This window comes from Salvelinus fontinalis, chromosome 5 (assembly GCF_029448725.1).
Source record: "Salvelinus fontinalis isolate EN_2023a chromosome 5, ASM2944872v1, whole genome shotgun sequence".
Classification (NCBI taxonomy): domain Eukaryota; kingdom Metazoa; phylum Chordata; class Actinopteri; order Salmoniformes; family Salmonidae; genus Salvelinus; species Salvelinus fontinalis.
The window spans coordinates 39,194,152-39,210,828 of NC_074669.1; the positions used below are offsets into that span (position 1 = coordinate 39,194,152).

The 16,677-nt window shown below is 43.1% G+C and overlaps 1 protein-coding gene across 1 annotated transcript in view; it reads right to left on the reverse strand.

Moving 5' to 3' along the window:
* The window catches only part of psat1 (phosphoserine aminotransferase 1), a 28,354-nt gene extending 19,788 nt beyond the window's left edge, over window positions 1-8,566 (reverse strand). The window contains exons 1-4 of the mRNA XM_055923361.1: window positions 8,388-8,566; window positions 7,746-7,806; window positions 7,242-7,311; window positions 4,523-4,728 (exon numbers count right to left, since the gene is read on the reverse strand). Coding sequence (XP_055779336.1) covers window positions 4,523-4,728; window positions 7,242-7,311; window positions 7,746-7,806; window positions 8,388-8,444 — 394 coding nt within the window. The 5' untranslated portion in view covers window positions 8,445-8,566. The remainder of the gene's footprint in view (window positions 1-4,522; window positions 4,729-7,241; window positions 7,312-7,745; window positions 7,807-8,387) is intronic.
* Between the last annotated feature and the right edge of the window lie 8,111 nt (window positions 8,567-16,677).

A 16,677-nucleotide genomic window follows, 5' to 3' on the forward strand; every position in this document is an offset into this window, starting at 1 on the left:
TGCCTAGAAGGCCAGCATCCCGGAGTCGCCTCTTCACTGTTGACATTGAGACTGGTGTTTTGCGGGTACTACTTAATGAAGCTGCCAGTTGAGGACCTGTGAGTCGTCTGTTTCTCAAACTAGACACTTGAATGTACTTGTCCTCTTGCTCAGTTGTGCACCGGGGCTTCCCACTCCTCTTTCTATTCTGGTTAGAGCCAGTTTGAGCTGTTCTGTGAAGGGAGTAGTACACAGCGTTGTACGAGATCTTCAGTTTCTTGGCAATTTCTTGCATGGAATAGCCTTCATTTCTCAGAACAAGAATAGACTGACGAATTTCAGAAGAAATGTCTTTGTTTCTGGCCATTTTGAGCCTGTAATTGAACCAATCCAGGACCTCTATACCAGGCGGTGTCAGAGGAAGGCCCTAAAAATTGTCAAAGACTCCAGCCACCCAAGTCATAGACTGTTCTCTCTACTACCGCACGGCAAGCGGTACCGGAGCACCAAGTCTAGGTCCAAGAGGCTTCTAACCAGCTTCTACCCCCAAGCCATAAGACTGCTGAACATCTAGTCAAATGGCTACCCAGACTATTTGCACTGCCCCCCCCTCACCCCCTCTTTACACCGCTGCTACTCTCTGTTGTCATCTATGCATAGTCACTTTAATAACTCCTACATGTACATATTACCTCAACTAATCGGTGCCCCCGCACATTGACTCTGTACGGGTACTCCCCTGTATATAGTCTCGCTATTGTTATTTCACTGCTGCTCTTAAATTACTTGTTACTTTTATCTCTTATTCATATCTGTATTTTTTTAAACTGCGTTGTTGGTTAGGGGCTCGTAAGTAAGCATTTCACTGTAAAGTCTACACCTGTTGTATTCAGCATTTCACTGTAAAGTCTACACCTGTTGTATTCAGCATTTCACTGTAAAGTCTACACCTGTTGTATTCAGCATTTCACTGTAAGGTCTACTACACCTGTTGTATTCAGCATTTCACTGTAAAGTCTACACCTGTTGTATTCAGCATTTCACTGTAAAGTCTACACCTGTTGTATTCAGCATTTCACTGTGAGGTCTACTACACCTGTTGTATTCAGCATTTCACTGTGAGGTCTACTACACCTGTTGTATTCAGCATTTCACTGTAAGGTCTACTACACCTGTTGTATTCAGCATTTCACTGTAAGGTCTACTACACCTGTTGTATTCAGCATTTCACTGTGAGGTCTACTACACCTGTTGTATTCAGCATTTCACTGTAAGGTCTACTACACCTGTTGTATTCAGCATTTCACTGTAAGGTCTACTACACCTGTTGTATTCGGCATTTCACTGTAAGGTCTACTACACCTGTTGTATTCAGCATTTCACTGTGAGGTCTACTACACCTGTTGTATTCAGCATTTCACTGTGAGGTCTACTACACCTGTTGTATTCAGCATTTCACTATGAGGTCTACTACACCTGTTGTATTCAGCATTTCACTGTAAGGTCTACTACACCTGTTGTATTCAGCATTTCACTGTAAAGTCTACACCTGTTGTATTCAGCATTTCACTGTGAGGTCTACTACACCTGTTGTATTCAGCATTTCACTGTAAAGTCTACACCTTTTGTATTCAGCATTTCACTGTAAAGTCTACACCTGTTGTATTCAGCATTTCACTGTAAAGTCTACACCTGTTGTATTCAGCATTTCACTGTGAGGTCTACTACACCTGTTGTATTCAGCATTTCACTGTGAGGTCTACTACACCTGTTGTATTCAGCATTTCACTGTAAGGTCTACTACACCTGTTGTATTCAGCATTTCACTGTAAGGTCTACTACACCTGTTGTATTCAGCATTTCACTGTAAAGTCTACACCTGTTGTATTCAGCATTTCACTGTGAGGTCTACACCTGTTGTATTCAGCATTTCACTGTGAGGTCTACTACACCTGTTGTATTCAGCATTTCACTGTAAGGTCTACTACACCTGTTGTATTCAGCATTTCACTGTGAGGTCTACTACACCTGTTGTATTCAGCATTTCACTGTGAGGTCTACTACACCTGTTGTATTCAGCATTTCACTGTGAGGTCTACACCTGTTGTATTCAGCATTTCACTGTGAGGTCTACTACACCTGTTGTATTCAGCATTTCACTGTAAGGTCTACTACACCTGTTGTATTCAGCATTTCACTGTAAGGTCTACTACACCTGTTGTATTCAGCATTTCACTGTGAGGTCTACTACACCTGTTGTATTCAGCATTTCACTGTGAGGTCTACTACACCTGTTGTATTCAGCATTTCACTGTGAGGTCTACTACACCTGTTGTATTCAGCATTTCACTGTGAGGTCTACTACACCTGTTGTATTCAGCATTTCACTGTAAGGTCTACTACACCTGTTGTATTCAGCATTTCACTGTGAGGTCTACTACACCTGTTGTATTCAGCATTTCACTGTGAGGTCTACTACACCTGTTGTATTCAGCATTTCACTGTAAGGTCTACTACACCTGTTGTATTCAGCATTTCACTGTGAGGTCTACTACACCTGTTGTATTCAGCATTTCACTGTAATGTCTACTACACCTGTTGTATTCAGCATTTCACTGTGAGGTCTACTACACCTGTTGTATTCAGCATTTCACTGTAAGGTCTACTACACCTGTTGTATTCAGCATTTCACTGTAAGGTCTACTACACCTGTTGTATTCAGCATTTCACTGTAAGGTCTACTACACCTGTTGTATTCAGCATTTCACTGTGAGGTCTACTACACCTGTTGTATTCAGCATTTCACTGTAAGGTCTACTACACCTGTTGTATTCAGCATTTCACTGTAAGGTCTACTACACCTGTTGTATTCAGCATTTCACTGTGAGGTCTACTACACCTGTTGTATTCAGCATTTCACTGTGAGGTCTACTACACCTGTTGTATTCAGCATTTCACTGTAAAGTCTACACCTGTTGTATTCGGCGCATGTGACTAATAACATTTGATTTGATGCTCCAGATCCTCAACTAGACTAAAGAAGGCCAGTTTTATTGCTTCTTTAATCAGAACAACAGTTTTCAGCTGTGCTAACATAATTGCAAAAGGGTTTTCTAATGATCAATTAGCCATTTTAAAATGATAAACTTGGATTAGCTAACACAACGTGCCATTGGAACACAGGAGTGATGGTTGCTGATAATGGGCCTCTGTAGATATTCCATTAAAAAAATCAGCCGTTTCCAGCTACAATAGTCATTTCCAACATTAACAATGTCTACACTGTATTTCTGATAAATTCGATGTTAATTAAAATGTGATGGTATTTTAATGGACAAAAAAAGTGCTTTTAGTTCAAAAACAAGGACATTTATAAAGTACCTCAAACTTTTGAATGTTAGTGTATATATATATATACAGAAATTTATTAATTAATTATGATGATGATTATTTTATTATAAAACTTTAAAAAAATCTCGCTCGCCTCACTTTTCTGGGGGGAAAATTTGTTAAACAGTAAATCAATTGTCAGGCCTTAGTGTGGAATCCGTCACGTGTAGTTAGTGTGGGAATCAGTCACGTGTAGTTAGTGTGGGAATCAGTCACGTGTAGTTAGTGTGGGAATCAGTCACGTGTAGTTAGTGTGGGAACCAGTCACGTGTAGTTAGTGTGGGAACCAGTCACGTGTAGTTAGTGTGGGAATCAGTCACGTGTAGTTAGTGTGGAATCAGTCACGTGTAGTTAGTGTGGGAATCAGTCACGTGTAGTTAGTGTGGGAATCAGTCACGTGTAGTTAGTGTGGGAATCAGTCACGTGTAGTTGGTGTTCACGTGTAGTTAGTGTGGGAATCAGTCACGTGTAGTTAGTGTGGGAATCAGTCACGTGTAGTTAGTGTTCACGTGTAGTTAGTGTGGAACCGGTCACGTGTATTTAGTGTGGGAATCAGTCACGTGTAGTTAGTGTGGAATCAGTCACGTGTATTTAGTGTGGGAACCAGTCACGTGTAGTTAGTGTGGGAACCAGTCACGTGTAGTTAGTGTTCACGTGTAGTTAGTGTGGAATCAGTCACGTGTAGTTAGTGTTCACGTGTATTTAGTGTGGGAACCGGTCACGTGTATTTAGTGTGGGAACCGGTCACGTGTAGTTAGTGTGGGAATCAGTCACGTGTAGTTAGTGTGGGAATCAGTCACGTGTATTTAGTGTGGGAATCAGTCACGTGTATTTAGTGTTCACGTGTAGTTAGTGTGGGAATCAGTCACGTGTAGTTAGTGTGGGAATCAGTCACGTGTAGTTAGTCTGGAATCAGTCACGTGTAGTTAGTGTTCACGTGTAGTTAGTGTGGTAACCAGTCACGTGTATTTAGTGTGGGTTAATGTTGTGAGGCGGATAGATAGTGTCAACAGGAGACATGAGGAGTCATTCTGCTACATTAAACTGTTAACACAGAACACCGTGTCTCCTGTTATCACTCGTAGCAACCACTGGCTCCGCACACACACACACACACACACACACACACACACACACACACACACACACTTACTGGTGTAGGTGTCCAGTTTGGGGTGAACCACCTTGACCTTGCCATATTTCTCAGCTTCCTTGGCAGCATTGGACGACCAGGTGCCCGTCACTAGGTAATCAGCACACCTATCCTCCTTTAGACCAATCAGATTGAGTGGGACGGCACTAAACTGGCCCGTCCCGCCCCCCTGGAGGAACATGACTTTGTAGTTGTCTGGGATACTCCTGGAGAGAGAGAGAGAGAGAGAGAGAGAGAGACAGAGGGGGAGAGACAGAGAGAGAGAGAGAGCGACAGAGAGAGAGAGAGAGACAGAGACAGAGAGAGAGCGACAGAGCGAGAACAGAGAGAGCGAGAGAGAGAGAGAGAGAATCTAATAAAACAAATTCAACTAGACAGCCTAAGAATGCAAATCCCCCCAAAAAAGGAATTGAGGAATCTGTCCAACCAAAAACACAGAGACCCAGAAAACCTGAGCCTACACCTTCACTATGGTGAATCCCTAAAACAATACAGAAATACACTAATCGGGATAAGAAGGAACAGCACGTCAGAAATCAGCTCGATGCAACTGAAGAATCCAGAGAATGTAACCACTCTTGAAAAAAAGTGGAACACACTAAACCAAACACAAAGATGTATCTATCCAAAACGGAGATGTGTGGATAAACCTCCAATCTTTCTGGCCCTAGAATGACACCACTGTTGGCTAGGCAACAATGTGGAGTGTTCTAGAAGGGGTATTCTCAAACTGGGGGACCCCCAGGGGTACGCCAAATCAAAATATGAGTCACATTTTGTTTCTTCTTCACATTTTCAAACAGTCCATTTATATTGTCCAACGGGGCTATACATTTGGGTGAGGTTTTTTTCTTCTCGCCTGAGTAGCCTCGTTTCACCGCCAAAAATAAAATTAAACCGTCTAGTGTTCAGCGAAATAACAACACAATGTCAAATACAGGTAGCCTCGACAAATAATCAACATCCAATCACATTAACCGTTACGCTCTCGTGGGAATTCCACTAACGGTCCGTATGTAGCCAAACGTAGCTGCTGCTCATGTTGGTATCTGTACTGACGGCGCAAAAGCCATGACAGGGAGACATAGTGGAGTGGTAACGCGCGTGCAAGCAGTTTCTCCCGACACCACTTGGGTACACTGCAGCATCCACCGAGAACCTCTTGCTGACAAGGGAATGCCTGACAGCTTGAAAGACGTTTTGGACACTACAGTGAAAATGGTTAACTTTGTTAAAGCAAGGCCCCTTGAACTCTCGTGTATTTTCTACGCTATGCAATGATATGGGCAGTGACCATGTAACGCTTTTACCACATACAGAAGTGCGCTGGTTATCAAGGGGCAAAGTATTGACACGTTTTTTGGAATTTCGAATTGAGAGACGAGCTTAAAGTTTTCTGCAACAAGCGGTTCTGTGAAAATTGAATTTAATCATAAGCTGCTGCCAGATTTCTGGATTGGGCTGCGCTCAGAGTATCCTGCCTTGGCAAATCGTGCTGTTAAGACAATGATGCCCTTTGCCACCACATACCTATGTGAGAGTGGATTCTCAGCCCTCACTAGCATGAAAACTAAATACGGGCCCAGACTGTGTGTGGAAAATGATTTCAGACTGAGACTCTCTCCAATACAACCCAACATTGCAGAGTTATGTGCATCCTTTCCAGCACACCCTTCTCATTAACCTGTGGTGAGTTATTCACCATTTTATATGAACAAATCAGGTTTTATATGTAAAATAAAGAGCAAAATTATTGATTATTATTATTTGTGCCCTGGTCCTATAAGAGCTCTTTGTCACTTCCCACGAGCCGGGTTGTGACAGAAACTCACATTCATTCTTATGTTTAATAAATGTATCGTATAGTGTGTGTGGCAGGCTTACAATGATGGCAAAAAACAACATTTTGGGGCCTCCCGGGTGGCGCAGTGGTCTAGGGCACTGCATCGCAGAGATGAGCCATCGGTCGTCAGAGTCTCTGGGTTCGCGCCCAGGCTCTGTCGCAGCCGGCCGAGACCGGGAGGTCCGTGGGGCGACGCACAATTGGCATAGCGTCGTCCGGGTTAGGGAGGGTTTGGCCGGTAGGGATATCCTTGTCTCATCGCGTTCCAGTGACTCCTGTGGCGGGCCGGGCGCAGTGCGCGCTAACCAAGGAGGCCAGGTGCACAGTGTTTCCTCCGACACATTGGTGCGGCTGGCTTCCGGGTTGGAGGCGCGCTGTGTTAAAGAAGCAGTACGGCTTGGTTGGGTTGTGCTTCGGAGGACGCATGGCTTTCGACCTTCGTCTCTCCCGAGCCCGTACGGGAGTTGTAGCGATGAGACAAGATAGTAATTACTAGCGATTGGATACCACGAAAATGGGATAAAAATGTATAAAAAATAAAATAAAATAAAAACAACATTTGAGAGTGTGCTGACCCTGGTGCTAGAGGGGGTACAGCTGGAGGTGGAATGTTTGAAGGGGTACGGGACTATAAAAAGTTTGGACACTGTTCTAGAATGATACACTGTTGCCTAGCCAACGATGTGGGGTGTTCTAGAATGATACACTGTTGCCTAGCCAACGACGTGGGGTGTTCTAGAATGATACACTGTTGCCTAGCCAACGACGTGGGGTGTTCTAGAACGATACACTGTTGCCTAGCCAACGATGTGGGGTGTTCTAGAATGATAAGCTCATGACCAGTCGGATGGTGCGAGTGTGTGTTTTTATACTCACAGTAGCTCCCGTAACAGGTTTTCTGTGGTGTTCATGATCTTGGTGAAGTCTGACGACCGATGACTCATCTCTGCAAGGACAGAATAAAATACAGTAAAATAGCTAGCTATTAAGCTACTAATTAGCTACTAGCTATAGCTATTAAGCTACTAATTAGCTACTAGCTAATAAGACACCCTGAGAATGCCAAGAGTGTGCAACGCTGTCATCAAGGCAAAGGGTGGCTACTTTGAAGAATATCAAACATATATTTTGATTTGTTTAACACTTTTTTTGGTTACTACATGATTCCATATGTGTTATTTCATAGTTTTGATGTCTTCACTATTATTCTACAATGTAGAAAATAGTACAAATAAAGAAAAACCCTTTGAATGAGTAGGTGTGTCCAAACTTTTTGACTGGTACTGTGTGTGTGTGTGATATTTATATTTATATAATAAATACGTGGAAATAACGTTGATTCAGCCAGTGTGTGCCTCACTGGCTGAGAGAGAGACTCACCCAGGACACTGATCCCGCTGCCATTATAGTCGAGCAGTTCTTTCTGCGCCTGGAACAGCACCTGAAAATACAGCACATTCACGTCAATCAAAACCCTTACATGTCTTGAATACAGGTCATTCTAAAAACCAAGGTCAGACCGGTGCCACCCGGATAAATTAACAACTTTTGGATAAGCCCTACCCGACTTGACAGCGGTTCTAGCGCCGTCTAGAGGTGTATACCGTCGCTTGGCACCGGAGCAGACACCGGAGCATTTTCCGCATGGATGTTTAATCGGCTGATGCAACTCAACTATCTAGTTTCATCAAAGGCCTGCCAGCCTACTCTTCTTGCATGATAAAAGATATGTCCTCATGTTTTAACGCGTTGTTTCTGTTCACAGTCAAATGGCCAGTTTACAAAAGATACATCTATCACGCCGTTTCAACGACGAAGAGATGCAACCGCGCACTCGCTAGCCTGCTCTCATCAAATAAAACGCTTGATTTTGTATCAAATATTTTGTATTAAACTTTGCACTTTTGCAAATTGCATTACGGAAAAGATAGCATCCATAGAATTAATTTCGGTTTCTCTTCGTGTTACAGGCTACAATCATTACTTTTTCGGTTTTCAATGCGCAGTAAAAAGGGAACTTACAGACTGTGGTAGCTTTGCAGGTCCAGCACCGAAGTTAATGGTCACTTTTTTTTCCATGTTTAAAGTGATTGTGTTCCTTCTGTAAAGTGGCTGTTGCTTCCTGCTCGGTCCAAATCAGATTCCCAGTGATGCCGATTACGCAACTGTGCCTCTAGCTCCCCTCTCCGTTCATCATGTAACAGATCCGCGGACCGCATCCAAAAAACACAGTCAGCGTTTCCTATTGGACAATCTCACATGCCAAGGGAGGACTGTTCAGGCAGTCATTGGTTGATATCATTTTTTTTTTTTTGCGATTGTGATTGGTTTATCTATCACGCCACCAAAACGTGTCCGGCACACACGCACGCAAGTACCCCGCTATTACAGAACATCACATAATTTTCTGAGAACCATGTTTCTTAAAGCTTGGTGAGAGCTTGGTTGTCCAATGGTGATTTTTGCATAAAACCTTCCTTTTGTTATTTATTTCATTACTTTAACACAATTTTCCTAAAATATCAAACATGGCTACATTTAATTTAATTTTCGGTAATGTTCTAGGTATGTTCTCCAACTGGTTTGATATTGGGACGGTTCTCAAACTGGTTTGATATTGGGAAGGTTCTCCAACTGGTTTGATATTGGGAAGGTTCTCCAACTGGTTTGATATTGGGAACGTTCTCCAAACTGGTTTGATATTGGGAACGTTCTCCAACTGGATTTATATTGGGAACGTTCTCCAACTGGTTTGATATTGGGAAGGTTCTCCAACTGGTTTGATATTGGGAAGGTTCTCCAACTGGTTTGATATTGGGAAGGTTCTCCAACTGGTTTGATATTGGGAAGGTTCTCTAACTGGTTTGATATTGGGAAGGTTCTCCAACTGGTTTGATATTGGGAAGGTTCTCCAACTGGTTTGATATTGAGAAGGTTCTCCAACTGGTTTGATATTGGGAAGGTTCTCCAACTGGTTTGATATTGGGAAGGTTCTCCAACTGGTTTGATATTGGGAAGGTTCTCCAACTGGTTTGATATTGGGAAGGTTATCCAACTGGTTTGATATTGGGAACGTTCTCCAACTGGATTTATATTGGGAACGTTCTCCAACTGGTTTGATATTGAGAAGGTTCTCCAACTGGTTTGATATTGGGAAGGTTCTCCAACTGGTTTGATATTGGGAAGGTTCTCCAACTGGTTTTATATTGGGAAGGTTCTCCAACTGGTTTGATATTGGGAAGGTTCTCCAACTGGTTTGATATTGGGAAGGTTCTCCAACTGGTTTGATATTGGGAACGTTCTCCAACTGGTTTGATATTGGGAAGGTTCTCCAACTGGTTTGATATTGGGAAGGTTCTCCAACTGGTTTGACATTGGGAAGGTTCTCCAACTGGTTTGATATTGGGAAGGTTCTCCAACTGGTTTGATATTGGGAAGGTTCTCCAACTGGTTTGATATTGGGAAGGTTCTCCAACTGGTTTGATATTGGGACGGTTCTCAAATAGTTCAGAGAACGTTAAGACTGTTCATCTGTGAGAATTTCAGTTCTTCAGTACAAGCTTGGCACATCTGTATTTGGGGAGTTTCTCCCATTCTTCACTGCAGATCCTCTCAAGCTCTGTCAGGTTGGATGGGGAGTGTCGCTGCACAGCTATTTTCGATCAGGTTCAAGTCCAGGCTCTGGCTGGGCCACTCAGGGACATTCAGAGACTTGTCCCGAAGCCACTCCTGCGTTGTCTTGGCTGTGTGCCTAGGGTCATTGTCCTGTTGGAAGGTGAACCGTCGCCACAGTCTGAGGTCCTGAACGCACTGGAGCAGGTTTTCATCAAAGATCTCTGTACTTTGCTCCATTCAGCTTTTCCTTGATCCTGACTAGTCTCCCAGTACATGCCGCTGAAAAACATCCCCACAGCATGATGCTGCCACCACCATGCTTCACCGTAGGCATGGTGCCAGGTTCCCACCAGACGTGACGCTTGGCATTCAGGCCAAAGAGGTCAATCTTGGTTTCATCAGACCAGAGAATCTTGTTTCTCATGGTCTGAGAGTCCTTTAGGTGCCTTTTGGCACACTCAAAGGAGGCTGTCATGTGCCTTTTACTGAGGAGTGGCTTCTGTTTGGCCACTTTACCATAAAGGCCTGCTTTGTGGGGTGCTGCAGAGATGGTTGTCCTTCTGGAAGGTTCTCCCATCTCCACAGAGGACCTCTGGAGCTCTGTCAGAGTGACCATCTGGTTCTTGGTCACCTCCTTGACCAAGGCCCTTCTCCCCTGATTGCTGTTTGGCCAGACGGCCAGCTCTAGGAAGAGTCTTGGTGGTTCCAATCTTCTTCCATTTAAGAATGATGGAGGCCACTGTGTTCTTGGGAACCTTCAAAGCTGCAGAAATGTTTTGGTACCCTTCCCCAGATCTGTGCCTCGACACAATCCTGTCTCTGAGCTCTACGGACAATTCCTTCAACCTCATGGCTTGGTTTTTGCTCTGACATACACTGCCAACTGTGGGACCTTAAATATACAGGTGTGTGCCTTTCCAAATCATGTCCAATCAATTGAATTTACCTCAGGTTAACTCCAATCAAGTTGTAGAAACATCTCAAGGATGATCAGTGGAAACAGGAGGCACCTGAGCTCAATTTTGTGTCTCACAGCAAAGGGTCTGAGTACTTGTGTAAATAAGGTATTTCTGTTTTAAATTGTTAATAAATGTGCAAAAATGTCTAAAAACGTGTTTTCGCTTTGTCATTATGGGGTATTGTGATGTCATTTTAAAATCAAATGTATTTTATATAGCCCTTCGTACATCAGCTGATATCTCAAAGTGCTGTACAGAAACCCAGCCTAAAACCCCAAACAGCAAGCAATGCAGGTGTAGAAGCCCGGTGGCTAGGAAAAACTCCCTAGAAAGGCCAGAACCTAGGAAGAAACCTAGAGAGGAACCAGGCTATGAGGGGTGGCCAGTCCTCTTCTGGCTGTGCCGGGTGGAGATTATAACAGAACATGGCCAAGATGTTCAAATGTTCATAAATGTTCAGCATTTGTCTTCAGGAAGGCAGTTGTTTTCTGGTGATTTTTTTTTGTTGAAAAATAGGCTTTTCAAAAGAAATTGAAAGGAATGGGAGATTCGATATAGGCCAATAGTTTTTTTTATATTTTCTGGGTCAAGGTTTGGCTTTTTCAAGAAAGGCATTGTGGGATATTGTGTGTAGATTGATGAGGACATTTAACAAACAAAAAAATAATAATAAAAAATGTGGAAAAAGTCAAGGAGGCTGAATACTTTCTGAATGCATTGTATACTTCCATTCATTTTTTATTTTTTCTACTGGTACCGGGGGACCTTCAGACCTTGTGAGGCCCATAGGTGCATATCCTCATATGCTCCTGAGAACCACGCCCCCAAAAAATGTTGGGGGAAAAAAACATATTTTCAAAGAAAAAACAATGAAATAATGTTTTTAATTCTGATTTATTGTACGTGCCACTATAGCCCATAGGATTCGGTTAATAGTAAATATGAAAACATGTAACATGACAGTAACTGGAGACAGTAGGTAATAAAACATGATCACACTGCTCTGAAAACTCACTAAACTATTCCTGATATAGTAACCTATTAGAAACCATTTGAATATAAAACTCACAGAAATGATAATTACACAATTACCATAACATGTGCTAATTGTGACGGTAGCCATTTTGAAGAACCGTAAAAGATTATCAAGGTGATACCCCCTTTGCACGTAATGTCATTGAAAAGCCCAGAATGCCCTGTCAAACGTACAACAGGACTTATCACAGTGGCATGTATGTCCTTAGGAGATACGGATGAAAAACTAACATCCATTACAGAGGACAAAAATGAATTCCTGGATATACTGTGGTACCAGACAGACAATGTTACCTTGTAGGAGAGCAGATGAAAGATTCAGGCCTGGATGGGCCCTCAGCCAGGGGTTGGAGAAAAGTTTGTGGTCCTACTCACGTCCTTAAAAACATAGACGCTGGGCTAATAAAGAATACTAGTGTAGAACAAGAAGACCCAATTCATCGCTTTATTGACATCGTTCAGATCAGAACAGGCTCTTATTCAGGTCAAACACACGGAGTGCTCACATCCCAAATTATACACATTTCCCCTCACATGACCATTGCGGACATGACGCATGGTGGGTGCAAAAAAACATTTGTATATCCCTAATAATTAAATAACAAAGAGATGGGTACATGTAAATATTAAGACAAATCAAAGCAAAGTAATATATTCAGGTAAGAAATGGTCTGATATATATGATATATCTTGATCCAGACCACTAGGAGACATGCTACCAGGTCTAGATAACATTTATAGCCCCATGACCTTTGAAAACCCGCCCACAAGGCCTGAAAACTAGCCCCCGCCAAAATGTTTGCAGCAAGAGAGGAGTTGACACATTTATCCAATATTCCCTTTTTCCATAACGTTATCGAGCGAATTAGGAAGGAATCTTGAAATTTTTTATCAACGTACATTAACAGTCAAAAGTTTGGACACACCTACTCATTCCAGGGTTTTTCTTTATTTTTACTATTTTCTACATTGTAGAATAATAGTGAAGACATCAAAACTATGAAATAACACATGTGGAATCATGTAGTAACCAAAAAAGTGTTAAACAAATCAAAATATATTTTATATTTGACATTCTTCAAAGTAGTCACCCTTTGCCTCGATGACAGCTTTGAACACTCTTGGCATTCACAGGGGCCTTATAGCCCCTGATAGGCCAACATATCATTTCAGGGGAAAAGTCCACAACAAAACTGACATTAAATGTGAAGAATGATACATTTACAATAGAGCTGTGACCACGATCACAAATAATAACTTCGAGTTTAATTAACTAAAGATGTTCATTAAATAATTCCATAATAACACGTTGAGTTACAGGCTATTTATTAAATCTGTTTGTCAGCTCCAGGTAGGCTACACAAGTGGAACAAATTGATTTGCAATAACTCCCGTGATACTGTCCTTTCCATACTGTAGCCTACAATGGCCTATACATTAATAGCCTACTTAATAGCCTCATTCTCCACATTTAATGTAATATGCATTGGGGCAGGTAGCGTTCCTCTGGCATCCGCTCAACCCAGATTAGTCCTTTGGCCTGCCAGATGTTGAAGCATGATTCATCACTCCAGACAAAGCATTTCCACTGCTCCAGAGTCCAATGGCGGCGAGCTTTACACCAATCCAGCCGACGCTTGGCATTGCGCATGGTGATCTTCGGCTTGTGTGCAGCTGCTCTGCCATGGAAACCCATTTCATGAAGCTCCCGACGAACAGTTCTTGTGCTGACGTTGCTTCCAGAGACAGTTTGGAACTCGGTAGTGAGAGTTGCAACTGAGGACAGACGAGTTTTATCCGCTTCAGCACACGGCGGTCCGGTTCTGTGAGCTTGTGTGGCCTACCACTTCACGGCTGAGCCGTTGTTGCTCCTAGACGTTTCCACTTCGCAGTAACAGCCCTTACAGTTGACCAGGGCAGCTCTAGCAGGGCAGAAATGTGATGAACTGACTTGTTGGAAAGGTGGCATCCTATGAAGGTGCCATATTGAAAGTCACTGAGTTCTTCAGTAAGGCCATTCTACTGCCAATGTTTGTCTATGGAGATTGCATGGCGGTGTGCTCGATTATATACACCTGTCAGCAACCTGTCAGAAATAGCCAAATCCTCTAATACTTTTGTATATATAGTATAGTTTCTACAGATTGTAAATTAAAGAAACATTTTTACTAACATGCTGACTACACTGGGCACACGCATATGTCCGTGTTCGTCATCGCGAACATGTTGATATTGTCCATCCACACCAGACGGGATCAGGACATGCAGGGCAAATTATTAATATTTTAAATGTAACTTTTATTTAACAACTAGGCAAGTCAGTTAAGAACAAATTCTTATTTACAATGACGGCCTACCCCGGCCACACCCGGACGACGCTGGGCCAATTGTACGCCGCCCTATGGGACTCCCAATCACGGCCCGGATGTGATACAGCCTGGATTCAAACCATGTACGCCTCTTGCACTGAGATGCAGTGTCTTAGACCACTGCGCCACTCGGGAGCCCAAATGGTAGAGGGTAGTGGGTGGTAGAGGGTAAAGTATAGTGGGAAAAAGGTAGTGCATAGAGGGCAGATGGTAAAGTTTTAAAGGGTAGCGAGTAAAAGGTAGCGGTAAAGGGTAAAGGGTAGCTGGTAGAGAGTAAAGCGTTGCGGGTAAAGGTTACAGGGTAAAGGTTACAGGGTAAAGGTTACAGGGTAAAGGTTACAGGGTAAAGGTTACAGGGTAACGGGTAAAGGTTACAGGGTAAATGTTACAGGGTAAAGGTTACAGGGTAGCGGGTAAAGGTTACAGGGTAAAGGTTACAGGGTAAAGGTTACAGGGTAGCGGGTAAAAGTTACAGGGTAAAGGTTACAGGGTAGCGGGTAGCGGGTAAAAGTTACAGGGTAAAGGTTACAGGGTAGCGGGTAAAGGTTACAGGGTAAAGGTTACAGGGTAGCGGGTAAAGGTTACAGGGTAAAGGTTACAGGGTAGCGGGTAAAAGTTACAGGGTAAAGGTTACAGGGTAGCGGGTAAAAGTTACAGGGTAAAGGTTACAGGGTAGCGGGTAAAAGTTACAGGTTAAAGGTTACAGGGTAAAGGTTACAGGGTAGCTGGTAAAGGTTACAGGGTAGTGGGTATAGGATAGAGGGTAGCAGTTAAAGCGTAGAGTGTAGAGGGTAGCATGTAGCGGGTAAAGGCTAGAGGGTAGCGGGTAAAGGTTAGAGGGTAAAGGGTAGATAGCCGGAAAAGGGTAGTGGTAAAGAGTAGCAGGTAAAGGGCAGCAGGTATAGGGTGGAAGGTAGAGAGTAGCATGTAAAGGGTAGAGCGAAGCAGGTAAAGGGTGGAAGGTAGAGAGTAGCATGTAAAGGGTAGAGCGAAGCAGGTAAAGGGTAGCGGGTGGAGGGTAGCATAGAGAGAGTAGAGTGTAAGGGTTAGCAGGTAAAGGTGAAGTGCAGTGTGTAAAAGGTAGTGGGTAGAGGGTACAGTGCCATGCGAAAGTATTCACCCCCTTGGCATTTTTCCTATTTTGTTGTCTTACAACCTGGAATTGAAATTTATTTTTGGGGGGGTTTGTATCATTTGATTTACACAACATGCCTACCACTGTGAAGATGCAAAATATTTTTTCTTGTGAAACAAACAAGAAATAAGACAAAAAACTGAAAACTTGAGCGTGCATAACTATTCACCCTCCCAAAGTCAATACTTTGTAGAGCCACCTTTTGCAGCAATTACAGCTGCAAGTCTCTTGGGGTATGTCTCTAGAAACTTGGCACATCTAGCCACTGGGATTGTTGCCCATTCTTCAAGGCAAAACTGCTCCAGCTCCTTCAAGTTTGACGGGTTCCTGCTGGTGTACAGCAATCTTTAAGTCATACCACATTTTCTCAATTGGATTGAGGTCTGAGCTTTGACTAGGCCATTCCAAGACATTTAAATGTTTCCCCTTAAACCACTCGAGTGTTGCTTTAGCAGGATGCTTAGGGTCATTGTCCTGCTGGAAGGTGAACCTCCGTTCCAGTCTCAAATCTCTGTAAGACTGAAACAGGTTTCCCTCAAGAATTTCCCTGTATTTAGCGTAATCCATCATTCCTTCAATTCTGACCAGTTTCCCCGTCCCTGCCGATGAAAAACATACCCACAGCATGATGCTGCCACCACCATACTTCACTGTGGGGATGGTATTCTCAGGGTGATGAGAGGTGGTGGGTTTGCACCAGACATTGCATTGCATTTTCCTTGATTGCCAAAAAGCAATTTTTTTGTCTCATCTGACCAGAGTACCTTCTTCCACAGGTTTGTGGAGTCTCCCACATGACTTTTGGCAAACACCAAACGTGTTTGCTTATTTTTTTCTTTAAGCAATGGCTTTTTTTCTGGCAACTCTTCTGTAAAGCCCAGCTCTGTGGATTGTACGGCTTAAAATGGTCCTATGGACAGATACTCCAATCTCCGTTGTGGAGCTTTGCAGCTCCTTCAGGGTTATCTTTGGTCTCTTTGTTGCCTCTCTGATTAATGCTCTCCTTGCCTGGTCCGTGAGTTTTGGTGGACGGCCGTCTCTTGGCAGGTTTGTTGTGGTGCCATATTCTTTCCATTTTTTAATAACGGATTTAATGGTGCTCCGTGGGATATTCAAAGTGTTGGATATTTTTTTATAACCCATCCCTGATCTGTACTTCTCCGCAACTTTGTCCCTGACCTGTTTGGAGAGCTCCTTGG